This window comes from Tinamus guttatus, unplaced genomic scaffold (assembly GCF_059628265.1).
Source record: "Tinamus guttatus ecotype Peru unplaced genomic scaffold, ASM5962826v1 Tinamus_guttatus_pri_ptg000188l, whole genome shotgun sequence".
Taxonomy (NCBI): Eukaryota; Metazoa; Chordata; class Aves; order Tinamiformes; family Tinamidae; genus Tinamus; species Tinamus guttatus.
The window spans coordinates 314,077-329,820 of record NW_028288722.1 but is presented as its reverse complement, the minus strand read 5'-3'; the positions used below and the strand labels follow the sequence as shown (position 1 = coordinate 329,820).

General features: G+C 47.2%; 1 protein-coding gene across 1 annotated transcript; it reads right to left on the bottom strand.

Moving 5' to 3' along the window:
- Window positions 1–208: 208 nt before the first annotated feature.
- On the bottom strand, window positions 209–1,560 carry LOC104564743 (urotensin-2 receptor). The gene has a single exon (XM_010211379.2). The coding sequence runs from the start codon at window positions 1,452–1,454 to the stop codon at window positions 306–308; it is 1,149 nt and encodes a 382-aa protein (XP_010209681.2). The 5' UTR covers window positions 1,455–1,560; the 3' UTR covers window positions 209–305.
- Window positions 1,561–15,744: the final 14,184 nt, after the last annotated feature.

The following is a 15,744-nucleotide window of genomic DNA, read 5'->3' as shown; positions in this document are numbered from 1 at the left end:
GACAGCAGATACCATTAAAAATCATGGCCTTATTGTAGACTTTCATTATTGATGGTTGCTTGAGGAGACAATACACTATAAAATATAAAGATAAAAAGCAAAAGGTATTTAATTAGATGTTCAGCTGAGTGTTGCTAACATCAAATCAGTGGCACTGAAGGAAATGAGAAGAGACCTGTGGCACAGCCTCTGGATTAAATATGTGCCCATTATGGATCTGCTGAGGCCTTGCCTTTACCATGTGCACTTTAAATCAAAGCAACATTGCAGTCAACATTGATTGTTCTTGGGGATATATTTTACCTTCAGGCACTGCTGTTTCCCAAAGGAGCGTGACCAAGAACATATGTCTCTGTGCAGTGCTGACTGCTCATGGAGAGGGATCTCCCTGAAATCCTCTGAAATCGATTCCTCCTTTGGAAGTACCCACTGCTGCTGCTAAGAGACCGCTGCCTGTTCTTCAAGTATTCCCGGTAGTTTTTGGTGAGCAGGGTGTAAAGGAAGGGGTTGATACAGCTGTTGCTGTAGGTTAAGCAGGTTGTCAGATAATTAATGTTCTTCATCACCTTGGGAGATAATGGGAAAGATTCATAATACTGGAAGAGGAGCTGCCATATCCAGAAAGGCAAGAAGCAAGCCCAGAAAACCAGCACGATAGTGAAGATTAAATAGAGCACCTTTTGATTTGGCAGCCGGTTGGTCTGCTTGAATGATGCTGTTTGCGACACCCAGTAGATTTTAGCTAATCTGATATAGAGGTAGCCAATGATTACCCCTGGGCCCACAATGCTCGTACCAAAAAGGATGGTGAGATAAACTTTGTAGGACAGCTTGCTCCAGGTGGGAAGGCAAATATTTTTGTTGTCTCTTTGCACCAGCTGGATCATGATGAGCATCGGGAGGGTGAGCAGCAGTGACACCAGCCAGATGACAACAGCAATGGCTTTTCGGTAGCTCTTGGATCTCTTCACTGTGTCCAGGGGCTTCAGCACAGCGAAGTAACGCTCTGTGCTCATGACTGTGAGGGTGAAGATGCTGGCATGCATGGTGAGAAAGTCCAGACTGAAGAGGATGCGACAGCCAAGGTCCCCAAAGTACCATTTCTGAATGAAGTAGGTTCCGACAATGAAGGGGATGGTGAGAAGATAGAGCAGATCGGCCAGTGCGAGGTTGATGATGTAGATATACATGGAGGCAGACGATCGCAAGTAATGGCACATCACTAGCAAGGTGTAGACATTGCCTGTTACCCCAATCACACACATAAGGGAGAGGATTGTCCCAATGGAGCATATGGCGATCATGTCCTCCATGGAACCGGTGGCTGGAGGGCTGTCCCAGGTGGCATTGATGGAGGTATTGGGTCTGATCTTGAACAGGCCGCCATCACTTGTGTCTGTGATCATATAAGGAGTTGCTGAAAAGTGGATCTCCAGCTCATCGATTAGGGACATCCTCCTGGCTTTTTAACACTGGGTATTTTGTTCATGCCACAGGGGTCCGCAGATCTGCTTTTTCTGTTTTGTTGAGAAATGTGACTGCTGGGATCTGGTAAATCATTTCTTAGCAGGTGCTCACGCGAAGAACTGCTTTCTCTTCTAAAGACATCAGAAATTAGCATATTAGAAGATTGGCAGAGCAACATAATTTATCATTCAGAAGTCCTGACTACATATCTGTACTGCCTGCAGGTGCCAACGGTCTTCTGCATTGAGGCTACTCAACAAAAAGTTTGTGCTAACTTATGCCAGTTGTACCTGGTTATGCCAGGTTTCAGGGCTGGAACCACTTGCTGCTATCCTCATATTTAATTTGCAGTTGGGAAAAAAAATCCTTCCTAAACTCATAATGGTATTTTGTATACTTATCAGTGGGCTTATTTAAATCTTGGTGACTTGGCACTGACTAAGATCTTAACAACAAGGAGTTCAAGACACCAGAAAAGGGAAAGCAAACGTTTACTTGCTGTTTGCAGCCAAATTGATGCCTATTTTCTTTCAGTGACCCACTCAAAGTCTTGCCCACCATTTCTGCAGAGTTTCCGCAGAACGACTTTCCTTGAATAAGAAGCTTGTGCTAAGTCTCATCCTGCAATTTCAAACTGTAGAGAAGTGATGGAAAACAAACCTATTTTCAATCTATATAGCAAGTTGTGCCATTTGTACGTGAACTGGTTTTTTTTCGTGCTGTCTGTCTAATTTGAACCCCCAGATATTCTCATGTATCCATGCATATGTACATTTCCAACAAACTTGCCTGTGAACATGCCTGGGCAGCCTTACGCACGGAGTTGTGTGCTTGCTCTGCAGCATTTAGGGCAAGCGATAGCCCTTTGTGCTGGAGCTATTCGTTAGCTCAAGCCTAACACTATGCACTGGCTCTGTGTTGGCAAAGGGAGATCAGACCTACCTGAGAAAAATACTAAAGAGGTATCTAATATGCTCGAATTTTAAGATGCAGCACAGGTTTGTGCCAACCTGCACACATGTACTATGTGTTTTAAGGAGCTCAGATTGTCTGTTCTTCTGGAGAAATACTGCAAGAAGGGGTCTTGACTGCCAGGGCTCAGCAGGCAAGGATTTCCCTGTGCCTCATTCTGCTGGCCAGGTTGGGTTTGTTTTATTACGGGAATTAGGTGTTTTGCAGCTTTTTCCAATTAATTCAGTACCCCTTTGCTCCCACATCAACTCTCTGCCCTTCCTCCCGCTTGCTCTTTGGCAGCAGGGTCACAGCACTAGGCTCTCCTCTGCCCATATGCATACCAAAGACCCTGACACAGTAACCACTACAGCTAGAGACTGGACGATGTTCACCCTCTTCATGCCTTGCCCTCACCTTCCTTCCCCATTACAACCCGCTGTGGTTGACTGGTGCCATAGACACATTATGCAAAGAGTCTGCACAAAAGAGTGTAACCAGCACACAGGGATTTCTCCTTGCTTAGCAATTGGTCGAGGGGTGCACAGAACCCATCCCACCACCCTGTTGAGTGGAAACATCCAAAAGGTAAAGGCTGAACACAGTCCTCGAGTGGACAGTGCTCCTTCTGTGAGCAGTTTCCCCCGATTTCAGCTTTGACTCTTGCCAGCATCTCAGCTATTCTGGACCTTGCAAAACCAATCTGCTCCCTCACTGCCCCTGTGAGCCGTGTTGTCTCCTCCAGCTCTGGCTTTGGGCACGTGCAACCAGCCTCCCTGCACACCAGCTTGCCCCCGCAGTACCCTCTTTGCCCGTGGGCTTCCTTATTCGCGTACAGACTGTGCCGGGAGCCGAAGCGCTAAGTGTGAAGGAGTCACAGATGCTCGCAGGCTCTGCCAGCACCTCTGCCATCTGCCTGCTGCTTGCGCCCATGGAAATGAGGGCCCCAGCGAAGCCCGGCGCAGGTCGCGCATCAGCTCCGGAGTGCAGCTGGTTTCTAGCTCCTCTTTGGGAGCAGGTTTCCATGGCTCAGGTGCTAGTCTATTGCAGCCGCCCTGACTGTGCTCCGGGCGCTGTGAAGAAGGGCAGATCTGCCCTGTGCCTGGGCACATTTGTGCACAGCGTGTGCCTGAGAGCTCAGCACACCATGTCTCCCTGCTCTCCTCTTCCCCTGCATTTCACTTAATTCATCAAATTGCTACAGTTGCTAACTTCATTCAGATGCTTCACATGTCTGGAAACAAAGCCTGCAGCTAGGCAGGTCCTCAGTCCTCAAGGAGGGAAATTAAATAGAATGAGGAAGCCCTGCATGATTTGCTACAGTCATTCCTGCGCTCATGTATAAATGCATATACTCACACACATGCACACACACAGTAAAGAGCTTGTTATCCCAAGCAGCAGTTTAAAGCAGCTTATGGTTTAAGCATTTTTCTCAGCCATTCCTACCTCTTGCTCTACCGTATCATCACACAAAGGTACCACGCACAACCCATTCAGCCAAAACCAGAAATGAATATGTCCTGCTCAAACCTTGCTCTTAAATCCAGCAGATGAAGTCTCCTACAAAAAATAAAATAAAAAATATCTGATGATTTTAAAAGGAACTTAAAACTGTAGCTGACAAAAAAAAAAAAAAAAAAAAAAAAACAGACAAAAGAGAATCCTTCTTCGTGGATAGATAGTGAGAGATCCCTGGTGATCTGTCGCATCTGGAAAGGCAGTGGCAAGAAGTGTCTGTGCTACCTAGCCAAGTATGTTTGAAATCTGTGCGCTCTTAATGCTCTCATTCTCCTCCCTTAACTCACGCCTGCTATTTCTGTTTCTCAGTGACGTTAGGCATAGCGTGGCTTTGACTGCAGCCAGAGAAGATCCTTTTTAAAGAAACAGCATTTTGACAGCTGGGGCTCACTTTGCCACCTTGTCTTGTCTGGCCATGAGCCAGCTGGGACTGCAACATGTCACTGTTGTTTTCATCCCAGGACCTGTGATCTGAAAAGCTGGCCAGCCCCTCCTTGCATTGCACAGAAGAATATGAATGTGTAATGTTGCCTGAGCAAAACAGTTGTTTTGGGGAAGGAATCCTGGGCTAGGGAGGGTTAAATTCCTCTGGGGAGGACTGGCAGCCCACGGAAGCAGCCGAGCTCCTCAATGCTGTGATCAATTCCAAAGTGAAGTCAAAGTTTATTTGGGTTGGACAGCGTATGAACAAATGAATCTGTGCAGGGGTATCATGCATAACAGCATCTGAGATATTTTGGACTGGCAATAACAAAGTGTTAGTCAGGTTATTTGGGGTTCAGCTGATTGCCTTTCCCCAGTGATACTCCAGGGGTGCGAAGTGAGAGCAGTCATGCACCTAAAAACCAGCAGTGCTGAGGAAGGGGCTGGCATTGAGCTAAGGGGCTGGCACTGAGTCTGGCTAAGCTAGACTCAGGAGTATTTTAGCAACTGAATGTTGTGTAGGTTGCTTGTGCTGGGCTTGATCTCCTGCTTTAGCTCCATGGAGAGTTGTCTCTGATTCACAGCAGCGTGAGTGAGGACTGCCCATCTCCCCAGATGGCCCTTGTGAATATTGGGAAGATGCTGGTCAAGTCTGTTGCTTTGTCACTGCTCTGCATTTGACTGACCTCTACCTTTAGCGGTTCTTCCAAGTGGGTGGTTCGGTGCTTCCATGAGGTGGCAGCTGGTTGCTTGACCTGGTTCCTGACTCCCCCATGCATCTTTGTTACTAACCAAGAGCCAGTTCCTTCTCTAGCTTGTTCCCTAAATACCTGTATTGTTTCTTTGTTGTTTTCTGCCTTTTATGCTGTATCATCTGGGAGCTTTCAGAAGCATCTTATTTCTGAGGTCTTCCTGTAGAGCAAACCCAATTCATTGCTTTGTGAATAAATGGGGTGCAGCCTGAATGGCATGGGGTGATTGTGGCAGGTTGGAGAGCATCTGCTTGTGGCCATTCCTGCAACAGCTCAGTGGCTCTTCAAAGTAGGGTATTGCTGAGATAAGGGCTTCTGTGTGTGGCAAGGTCTGCAGTTACGAGAAATCGCTTGGGTATTTGATTTTGCAACAAAAATATTTGCTTCTTTAACGAGGGCTTCATATGTGCCTGTAGAGACTGGTACAGGCCTGACAAGAATCCTTATGGGTCCATGGAGACCAATACGAGCCACCAGGAGTGTACATAGCCTGGCAGGAGCCTGTAGGAATCTGTAGAGCTTGACAAGAATTCACACGGGCCCACAAAGACCAATAAGAGCCAGTAGGAGTGTAAAGAGCCTGGCAGGAGCCTGTAGGAGCCTATAGAGCCTAAGACTAGCCTGCAGAGCCCGGAGAACTTGCAAAAGCTGCTACAAGTCTGTAGATCACAGCACAGGGCCATACGAGTCTGCAGAATCAGGCAATAACCCATATGAGGCCACAAAAGCTTCCATGAGACTGTAAGAGCTCATAGACCATGGCAGGAGCCCAAGTGCACCTTTAGAGCCTGGCAGGAGCTTGTGCAAGCCTGGAGAAGTCAGCGGGAGCCCGTACGAAGCTATAGAGGTGAGCATGGGCCTCTATGTGTCCACAGAGCCCAGCACAGTCTGAAACAACTCACAGAGCACAACAGGAGTCTGTATGACCTTGCAGTGCTCAGCAAAGGCCAGTACGAGCCTGTGGAATGTGAGAGGAGCTCATACAAGCCCATGACGCTGGATACAGACCTGTTTGCACCTGTAGAGCCTGGCAGGAGTTTTTACAACTCCATGCAGCCTGATGAGACCTGCCTGTGGAGTTCAGCAAAAGGCCAGCATGTTGGATAAAGTAGTATTTGCTTAGCACTAATAGCTAAATTTACTGAAGTCTAAGGCTGTACATCGCTAAATTTTCCCTACATAGTTTGAGCCAGTTCAAACAAGGAGAGAACAAGGAGATAAGAAGGTGGGAAAACAGCTACAGTAATAATCAGTAAGTAACATAACCCCATAAGAGACAACAAGGAAACCAACCAAGAGTGAAGAAGCTACTACTTGTTGAGCAATCATTGGTGCAAATGGCAGAATGGACAAAGAACGTAACATGAAGGGGTACTCAGAGAATTTTACTTTTTGGGAGCCTTAGAGGAGACACAAAGCTTGTAATACTAATAAAAGTAATCATATAAAGAAGTATTTTGTATCTTTTGGATAAAGTAGGAAGCTAGAGTTGAACCCTGTTGAGGACACTGGATTGAACAGTTTCCTAACAGCAGGCTGGGTTTTCCCTGTTGGCTTGCTATGACCCTGTGAACCTTGTCTAAGGATTCAGCTGGTTGCATCCATCGCATGGATGCCCTTGCTTTGCCTCTGCCCAGTGGGAAGGACCTGGGACTGTCAACTCACTGATGGGTGTCCAAGGAGCCATGCAGGGCCTGATGAGGGAGCTCCGGGAATGCAGCCTGATCACAAGGCCATGGCCTAGAGAGCAGGCTGGAAGCAGCCCAAAGCATCAGAGAGAAGGAAGGGAATGAGCTGGGAACGCGCAGCTGAGCTATAGGTTTCTTGCACGTCTGCAAGCGAATACCCCTTGGAAGGAGGGAGGGCCTCAGCTCTGACTGCCTTCACATTGCAGCTGCAAAGGACACCTGGAAGCCAGGCTGAAGGTCAGGGTCCCACAAGCGAGCTGGGGAATTTTGTTTCTCCCTTGAGAGACCTGTGAGATCTGATGCGATCTGACGCTGCTCATTTGAATTTCTTTTTTTACGATCAGGGCGAGCTCTGCATCTCTATCACAAGAGGGCACTCTGAGCCCGTTTCCAAAGGCTGCTGAAGAGTCAAGGGATGAGTTTGAACCTCCGTTTAGCGGAAGCTCCTGTGCAGCTTGAAGAAGCTGAAGCTGGTCTCAGGCATTCCGTCTGAGGCATTCGGTCATGTCTTCAGAGCCCTTTGCACTCACCTAAAGCCTGGTAGAGGGCAGGGAAAGCTTTTGACCTGTCTTCTTAGCAGGAACATTTTCTTGAGCACATCTGGCCTGATATTCAAATCCTCTAATAAATGAAACAGGGGTCTCTGGAGAATGGAAACCTCACTGTTCTCAGTGCACCTGTAGCATTTAAGCTCATAGAATATCCCCACTCCTAACATCATGACGCCTGGAGAAGAGTTGGGAGAGAAGGAGGAAGAAGCATCAATATCCTGGAGGCCAAAAAAAGCACACATACCCATATGCACGCACGCAGAAACACACATGCACCTACAAAAACACACACTATGTGGTCACTTCATACTTCCCCAGACAGGCTGCAGTGCTGGGAATGGACTGGACAGGGACTGGAACAATCCTAGAGAAACAGTCTTAACGCTCTGCCATTTCCCAGTGCAACAGAAGCATCCTTGGGCGCGTGCTTGATGTGTTATCCAATGTAGTGACACTGGCAACACACATATTGCAGGAGCTACTAATGGGGAAATGGACAGTCACCTCCTAGTCCCCAGGGAAGGTCTCTAATCCCAACACACTGTCCTTTCCTGTCCCTGAGGCCTCAGGGCTATTGCCCAGACCTTCTTTATCATCCCCTATCTTGGGTGGCCCCTCCAGGCAGTTGGAGGAGGCAGAGCCCTTGGAGAAGGGGGCACAGAGCCAAGTGTTTAACATCTTTATGAATGAGCTGGAGGGGACAAATTTCATCATGTTTGTAGCTGACCCCAAACTGAACGGGATCAGTCCTGTGCTTGCAGGCTTTGAGAGGGACCTAGGCCAATAGTAGGAATGAACTGCCTCATGAAATCCAGCAAGTAAAACTGCCAGGTTGCTGCACCTGGAGCAGACTAAATCCCAAGGGGACTTGAAGGTTTTTGCAGAATACAAAGATTTTTACAGAATACAAAATATGATACAGCAGTGTGCCTGGGCAGCGAAGGCAGCCAACAGCCTGAAACAGGCTGAAAGTCTCGGACAGAACTGAGACCTTTGTCCCCTTGGCTGTTATCTCTGCCACTGAGGCCTACGAGTAGACACCAGGACCTCATCGTCACCTTGTTCCCACAGGAGCCCAGGAGGTGCCATGTCATTGTCCTGCACACAGCATTGCATATCCCACCCTCACACTGGCACCAAGAAGACCCTTGTTAAGGCATGGGAAAAATGATGTCTCTACACATGGGCTGGGTGTTCACATTTGGCCATTTTTCTTTAAAAGCACATCAAGAGTTAATGTGGCATGAAAGCGACCTGCACATTTCTCTTGCCTACCTGGAAACTTGAAATTGCAATTTTGTGCTGTAATCAGCCTCTGTGGAATCTTTGTTAGTAATGGTCCTCAGTGGGATCCATTAATGCTCTATGAAACTTTGGAGTTTACTTCTGACTTTGAGTTCTTGAATGTTTTGTTTAATCTCCTCTCAGTAGCTGTGCTTCATGGACTCAGCATCAAATACACCCTGGGGTTCATTAAAATGCAAAAAGCCCTGAGGTACCATGTCTCTCCCTGTAATTTTATTCAAGTCTTATATGGCTAATTGGAGAGGCTTCAGGAGTGTACATGAAAGACAGAGACTTCAAAAATATACAGGTACTTCTTTTTTTTCCAGATTTTAAAGTAAGTGACAGCAACATATCAATCCAGAGTGTCTCCTAATGAACTCAGAATGTGTAGGAAAGGCTTTGTTTCAGAGATCAAATACTGAGTGGACAATTTTCCTCTCCATCTACCCAATCCTGCCATTTCTCTCACAAGCCACAGGGGACTTAGATCACTCTTGTTTTAAGCTATCCTTATCCAACTGAAGTTTGCAACAGAATGTTACAGCTTCTATGGCTGACTTTTCACCTACGTTTCTTAGAGAACTAGCTGCAAAGAGATACAGATGAATTTTTCATAATTGAAAAAAATAAGCAGGATACAGTTTTATAAAAAAATAATTACGCTCAACTGTCTGATCTGCCTCCAGTGAGATTCACTTTCCACAAGAGAGCACCTTACTGGAAAGAGTTCAAGGAGCCAGCTCTGTCCCTGACAGATCTTGTGCTAACCATTTTCACATGCTTTGTGAGTGTAGAGTGCCTTGACCACATTCTGGTGTTACTGCAAGAGCTTCCCTGTGTGTCTGGATTGAGGATCCAAGGGAAGGCAGTGAGCAGAGCACTGCCTGGACACAGGGTGCAAGTGACGATTGTCCTGTGTCCATCTCTACTTGAGGGCTCTTGGTTGAATCCAGCAGAAAAGCCAGCTCTGTGGGACAGTGACAGTGTGTTTGTAGACTAGGTGGTACAGCATAAGTCTCTGGCATCAAATTAATTCTTGGTGCAGTGCTCAGCTGATTGGACAGTGTCAGAAACCCTTTCCAGTGAAGCTGCTCACTGGGGTGATCTCTATCCCTAGGATGGCACTATTAATAGAAGTGGCATCCTGCTGTCATTTTGTAGGTGTTCCAGTGCAGAAGTTCACAGCTTGGACTTGATGGTAATAAAGGAAAAGCAAGACCAATTGTTTCCTTTTGCGATTTATCCTAGCTGACAGAGTAGAGATGACCCACGAACTGGAGAGAGTCTTGCCACAAGATGAAAGACATTTGCAGAAGACTGTTATGTATAGAGTAATAACAGCATAATCAAGGGATGTGAGAGTGGCTCAGGTGAGCTTCTCCTCTGTGAAGGTTTGTACTTTTTGGATCACTTATGGCTTGGTACCGTATAGGCCAGCAGCAGGCACATTGATGCCATTTGTGCTTGTGAGATCAGTGTGCTGCTGAACCTGGTAGGCCAACAGCATGCATGTAGCTTTGATGATGATGGTGAGGTCACTTGTTTCAATGTCTCATAAACCTTCATATTACTGCTGCTTATGGTTGTTTAGATCAATTCTGCATCAGTCCCTTATAGGCCAGGACCAGATATATGGCATCATGGCTGACTATGAAGTGACCTCAACCTCAGTACCTGACAGTCCAACTCAATGCATATTGCTGATATTTGGGTTTGCAAATTTATTTGGCCTCAGGAACTACTAGGCTAGCACCAGCCAAAATGTTCATTTTTGTACTTCCAAGGTGACTTTTGCTTCATGCCTGATTAGACAGAATGAAGCACATTGCCACTTTTCACAGCATCACAGAATGGTTGAGGTTGGTAGGGACCTCTAGAGACCATCTAGTCCAACCCCCTGCTCCAGCAGGGACACCTAGAGCACATGGTACAGAGTGGCATCCAGGCGAGTTTGGAAGATCTCCAGAGAAGGAGACTCCACAACCTCTCTGGGCAGCCTGTTTGTGCTTGTCACTTGTGCCTCACTGCCTGATATGCCAGCAGCAAGCACATGGCTTCAGTATAGATCCTGAGGTCATGGATGCTGAAGAATCTGATAGGCCAGCAGCAGACCCATTGCTGCTGTTTCTGGTTCTGAGCTCACTCCTGCATCGACGCCTGCAAGACCAGCAGTATGGAGATTCGTGTTGATTGTGCTTTGGAGTTTGAGATGCCTCAGTCCATGGCTTCGATGCAGACTGTAAGATGACTTTTTCTTCAGTATTTAAAAGGCCCATGTAGGCACACGGCTGCTATTTTTGCTAGCGAGGTCACTAATGCCCTAGTATTGGATCTGCCAGCAGTCACTATTTCCTCAGAACTGTCTAGGCAAACAGCAAGTAAATTTCTTTAATAAACATTTTTGACCATTTGTAAATGACAAGCTATGGGAATATATAGGATGAAAGATTAATAAAGATCAGCTGTTGAAGATAAGGAGATGTGGGCATATAGAGGTCACCTGTTGAATATTAGGTGGTGCCCTTTTCCGGGATTGATCACTAGGTTGCTGACACTCAAGGATTGGTGGGAAGGCTGTATAAATACCCAAACCCTGGGCTTAGAAGGGGCCTCTGGGCTGTTCCTGCTCCCTTGCCTCACCACAACAAGCAACAAAGATCCACATTATTGCTGTTTGTGAGGTCACTTGTGTTTCAGGGTGTGATGGGCCAGTGCTGGTCACATGGCTGCTGTTTGTGGTTGTCACATCACTTGTTTCTCAGTGCCTTATAGGACAGTCCTAGGCCCATAGTTCCTGTTGACTTGTGAGGTCTCATGTTCCATTTACTGATAGACCAGTGCCAGGCCCATGGGTGCTGTTTGCTTTTCTGAGGTCACTTCAGCTTGATGCCCTCATAGATCAGTGCTGGGCATGTGGCTACTGCTAGTGGTTGTGAGGTCACTTCTGCATATGCCCTGGTAGGCCAGGGCAAGGCCAATGGCCACTGTTTGGGGGTATCAGGTCACATATTCCTCACACCTTGGTACATCAGTGCTATGGCCTTGGCTACTGTTTGTGGTTGTGAGGTCACTTCTTCCTGAGGCCCAGATTGACCATTGCCAAACCCAATGGCTGCTTATTAGACTTGTATGGTCTCTTGTGCTTCAGTACATGATAGGTTAGTGATGGCCGCAAGATCTGCTGTTTGTGGTTGTGAGGTCCCTTTTACCTGAGGCCAAGATAGACCTTAGATAGGTAGATAGTGCTAGGCCCATGGCTGCTGTTTGTTTCTGTGAGCTCACTTGTGCCTTGGTACTTGACAGGAGAAGTCTGGTTATATGACTTCTGTTTGGTTTTTTGATATCACTAGGTAAGGTGATAAGGTATCTCAGTACCTTGTAGCCCATTGCTAGACCAATGACTGCTGTTTCTGGTTTTAATATCACCCGTGCCTGATGTACTGATAGGCTATTCCCAGTCTTTTGGCTACTGCTTATACTTGAGAGGTCAACAATGCCTTAGTGCATGATAGACTAGTGCTCTGACCATGAGTGCTCTCTGTAGTTGTGAGGTCACTTGGTTCTCAGTGCCTTATTGTACCATGGTGGTCATGGGGCTGGTGTTTGTGGTTGCTGGGTCACTTGTACCTCAGTTCCTGATAGGCCAGTGCTAGGCATAAGGCTGCAGTTTGTGCCTGTGAAGTCACTTTTGCCTGTGGTTCCTATAGGCCAGTGCTAGACCAATAGCTGTGGTTTATCATTTTGAGATTCCTTGTGCCTCAGGGCCTGATAGGCCTTGTTTGTTTGTGTTTGTGAGGTCACTTCTGCCTGAGGGTCTGATAAGCCAGTGCTAGACCCATGGTTTATGGTTTATGTTGGTTTAAACCCAACTTTTTATGGCCATAAGTTCATGTGTTCCTCAGTTACTGTTAGGCCAGTTCCAGAGTCACGGTTACTATTGGTAGTTGTGAGGTCAGTTCTGACTGAGGCTCCGATGGGGCAGTGCTAGGACCATTGCAGGTGTTTGGGGTTTTGAGGTCCCTCGTGTTTCCTCCTCTTTGGTCTCTAGATTTTGTGCATTCGTGTATATCTGAGCTGCAGAATGTCAGTTGTGGCACCTGGGCTGAGTGCAAGTTTGTCATGGTGAAACCCATTCTCAAAAGCTAAGGAGACTTCATATGCACATATCACACTTTAGAGCAAAGGCATGCTGGTTTAGATATCAGTTGGGAATATAACGATGACATGAGGTACCCACAAGAGATCAAACCTTGCAGTACCTAAGACCAGAAAGAAACAGAGCTGGGCTGTGCAATCATGGCAGAAGAGGTGGTTGGTGCCTGAGCTGAGTGTGAAGCACCTTGGGGTCCATGGCAGAGGTGACCAGAAAGAATAAAGTCTCTGGGCCTGAACAGTCTGAAATCTAGCCATGTCCTGGTTGTATCAGTAGTATTGTCCTTGTTCATATCTTTGGGGGTGAGAAAAAGTTTAGGGAGAGGAGAGCTAGTCAGGTTTGGAAATGTAGGCATACATGTGGAGAGCTTAGTGTGATACGCTTTCCATTTTTACAGAATAATTGGATGTACATGGGATGGACTTTGCCTAAAGGCAGTGGTGGGAATTCCTTGTTTGAGAACCGGTAGAAAATCCAAGATGTTGGGGGGTGTTTCCTGAGCAACCACTTCAAAACAAGAATATTTTTCTGTAGGTCCTGTGCTCTAGAAACATGCTAGAAACATGGTGGTTAATGTTGCTAGAAACATCATGGTTGTTCTGGACACCCCATGCATTTGACATGACCCTGTAGGCTTATTGTCACCGCATTAAAACAGTGTCTTATATGACTAACACTCATTCACAGAATGGTTGAGGTTGGAAGGGACCTCTAGAGATCATGTAGTCCAACCCGCTTGTTCAAGCAGGGGCATGTTGCACAGGGTGGCATCCAGATGGCTTTTCAAGATCTCCAAGGAAGGAGTCTCCATAACCTCTCCGGGCAGCCTGTTCCAGGGCTCCGACATCCTCACAATAAAGAAGTTCTTTCTCACATGGAGATAGAACTTCCTGTCTTTCAACTTGTATCCATTACCTCTTGTCCTCTCACTGGCCACCACCAAGAAGAGTTTGGCTCCCTCCTCTTTACATTACACCTGCATGTTGATCAGATCGCTTCTCAGTCTTATCTTCTCCATGCTGAATAGGCCCAGCTCGCTTAGTCTTTCCTCGTACGATAGATGATCCAGTCCCTTAATAATCTTTATTGCTCTGTGCTGGATCCTCTTTAGAAGCTCCACATCCCTCTTGTACTGAGGAGCATCTATCGTATGAGGAAAGACTAAGCGAGCTGGGCCTGTTTATCTTGGAGGAGAAAAGATTGAGAGGGGATCTGATCAATAGGCATTTTTGATATATTAATCTCTGAGGGGAGAATGTAAAGAGGAGGGTTCCAAACTCTTCTTGGTAGTGGCCAGCGCCAGGACAAAGGGTAATGGATATAAATTAAAACACAGAAAGTTCCACCTCCATGTGAGGAAGAACTTCTTCACTGTGAGGGTGCCGAAGCCCTGGCACAGGCTGCCCAGAGAGGCTGTGGAGGCTCCTGCTCTGGAGATCTTCCAAACCCGCCTGGATGCCGCCCTGTGCCCTGTGCTCTGGGTGTCCCTGCTGGAGCAGGAGTTGGACTAGGTGATCTCTAGGGGTCCCTTCCAACCTTCACCATTCTTGAGTGAGTCTGTAGGGTTGGTCAGAGCCCTACGGTCTTGTCTGCTGATTGCTGGGCTGTGCCTGATGCTCGTTACCATCTCCAAACTTGCTCTACTCCTCCTGTCCAGTCATTGAAGAACCTCTCATCAATGGGTTGCTGTTTCATCTATGTTGCTGGAACCCTCAACTCCCCTTCCTGTACAGAGCAGCCCTGCCCTTGCTACTCCTGACAGTGTGTTCTTCGTAGCAGGAACCTAGTCACAAATGGTGCATAAACGGTTGAGCTGTGATGCAGGAGAACCTGCTCTAACCCATTATAAAAGTAGGCCCCCAAGTGGCTGCCCTTGTTTTTTCATCTAACTAAGCTTCTGTGTGCAGTGTTACTCTGTGTGCAATGAGGGTCCAAATCCACAGTACTGCTTAAACCATTAAATTGACTGTCCAGCATGGACTGTTGCTGTGGTCATGTATGGTCACCTTTACAGTATCTACTACCTGCTCTGGGATCTGATCAAATCCCAGTTTCCCTTGCCAAGTCCTTCATGATTGTAGGGTGGAGGCAGGTTTGAGGCAGAGATGGGGAGTCAAGTCAGCAGGATAGCAACAAGGTTAAGTCAGCGCTCAAGAGGTACAGGGCCAGGCACAGCATAACTCAGGCCAGGCCCCCAAGGACAAGGGGAACAGCTTCTTGGCAAGTGGAGGAGGCCCCCCAGTGAAGCTGTTCCCTCTCCATCATCCCTACTCTTGTGTCCAGGAGATCCCCTCCCTGTCTCCTGCAGCCCCTCTATGCCCACCCACTCCAGTGCCCAGGACACCATGAAAGCCCTGGCCTTGCTGCCCTACAGACACAGCAGCCCACCCTGAGCTGGTGTTCAGAAAAATCTCTTGCTCATACTCATTTTCTACCTCTTCGTCCTGTCCTACTCTTCTGCTGGGGCATTCCTGCTCCATGGGGAGCCTTTCCCCAGGGGATTGTGTTCATGATGGCTTGTTTGACTGTTCATACATATTTCCCTTGTGCTCCTTGCAGGGGCATGGACTGGTGCTGTCAAGCACAAGGTCTGTCTCCACAAGCATGTGCCTGACTCCCATTCCCTCCTCTCTCCCTCCACTTTTTGTGTTGGGAATAGGGCCGATGTGGGAATGGACAAGTGCACAGTGACAGCTGACTGCCACCTTCACAGGAGAGGGTTTTGAGATCACACCTTTGCCTTGGCCAGGAGAGCTAAGCTCTCCTGACAAACATGGGATCCATGATCTTACCCAGTCTGTATCATCTGAGCTTGACTCTGTTTCCTGAGTTTCCCAGGTGTCAATTCAAAAGAGACTCCAAATGATACGAACCAAAACATTTTTTTTTCTCTCTCTTTTAACAAGAATTCAACAGAGGAAAGTAAAGAAAGAAAAGAAGAACACACAGTC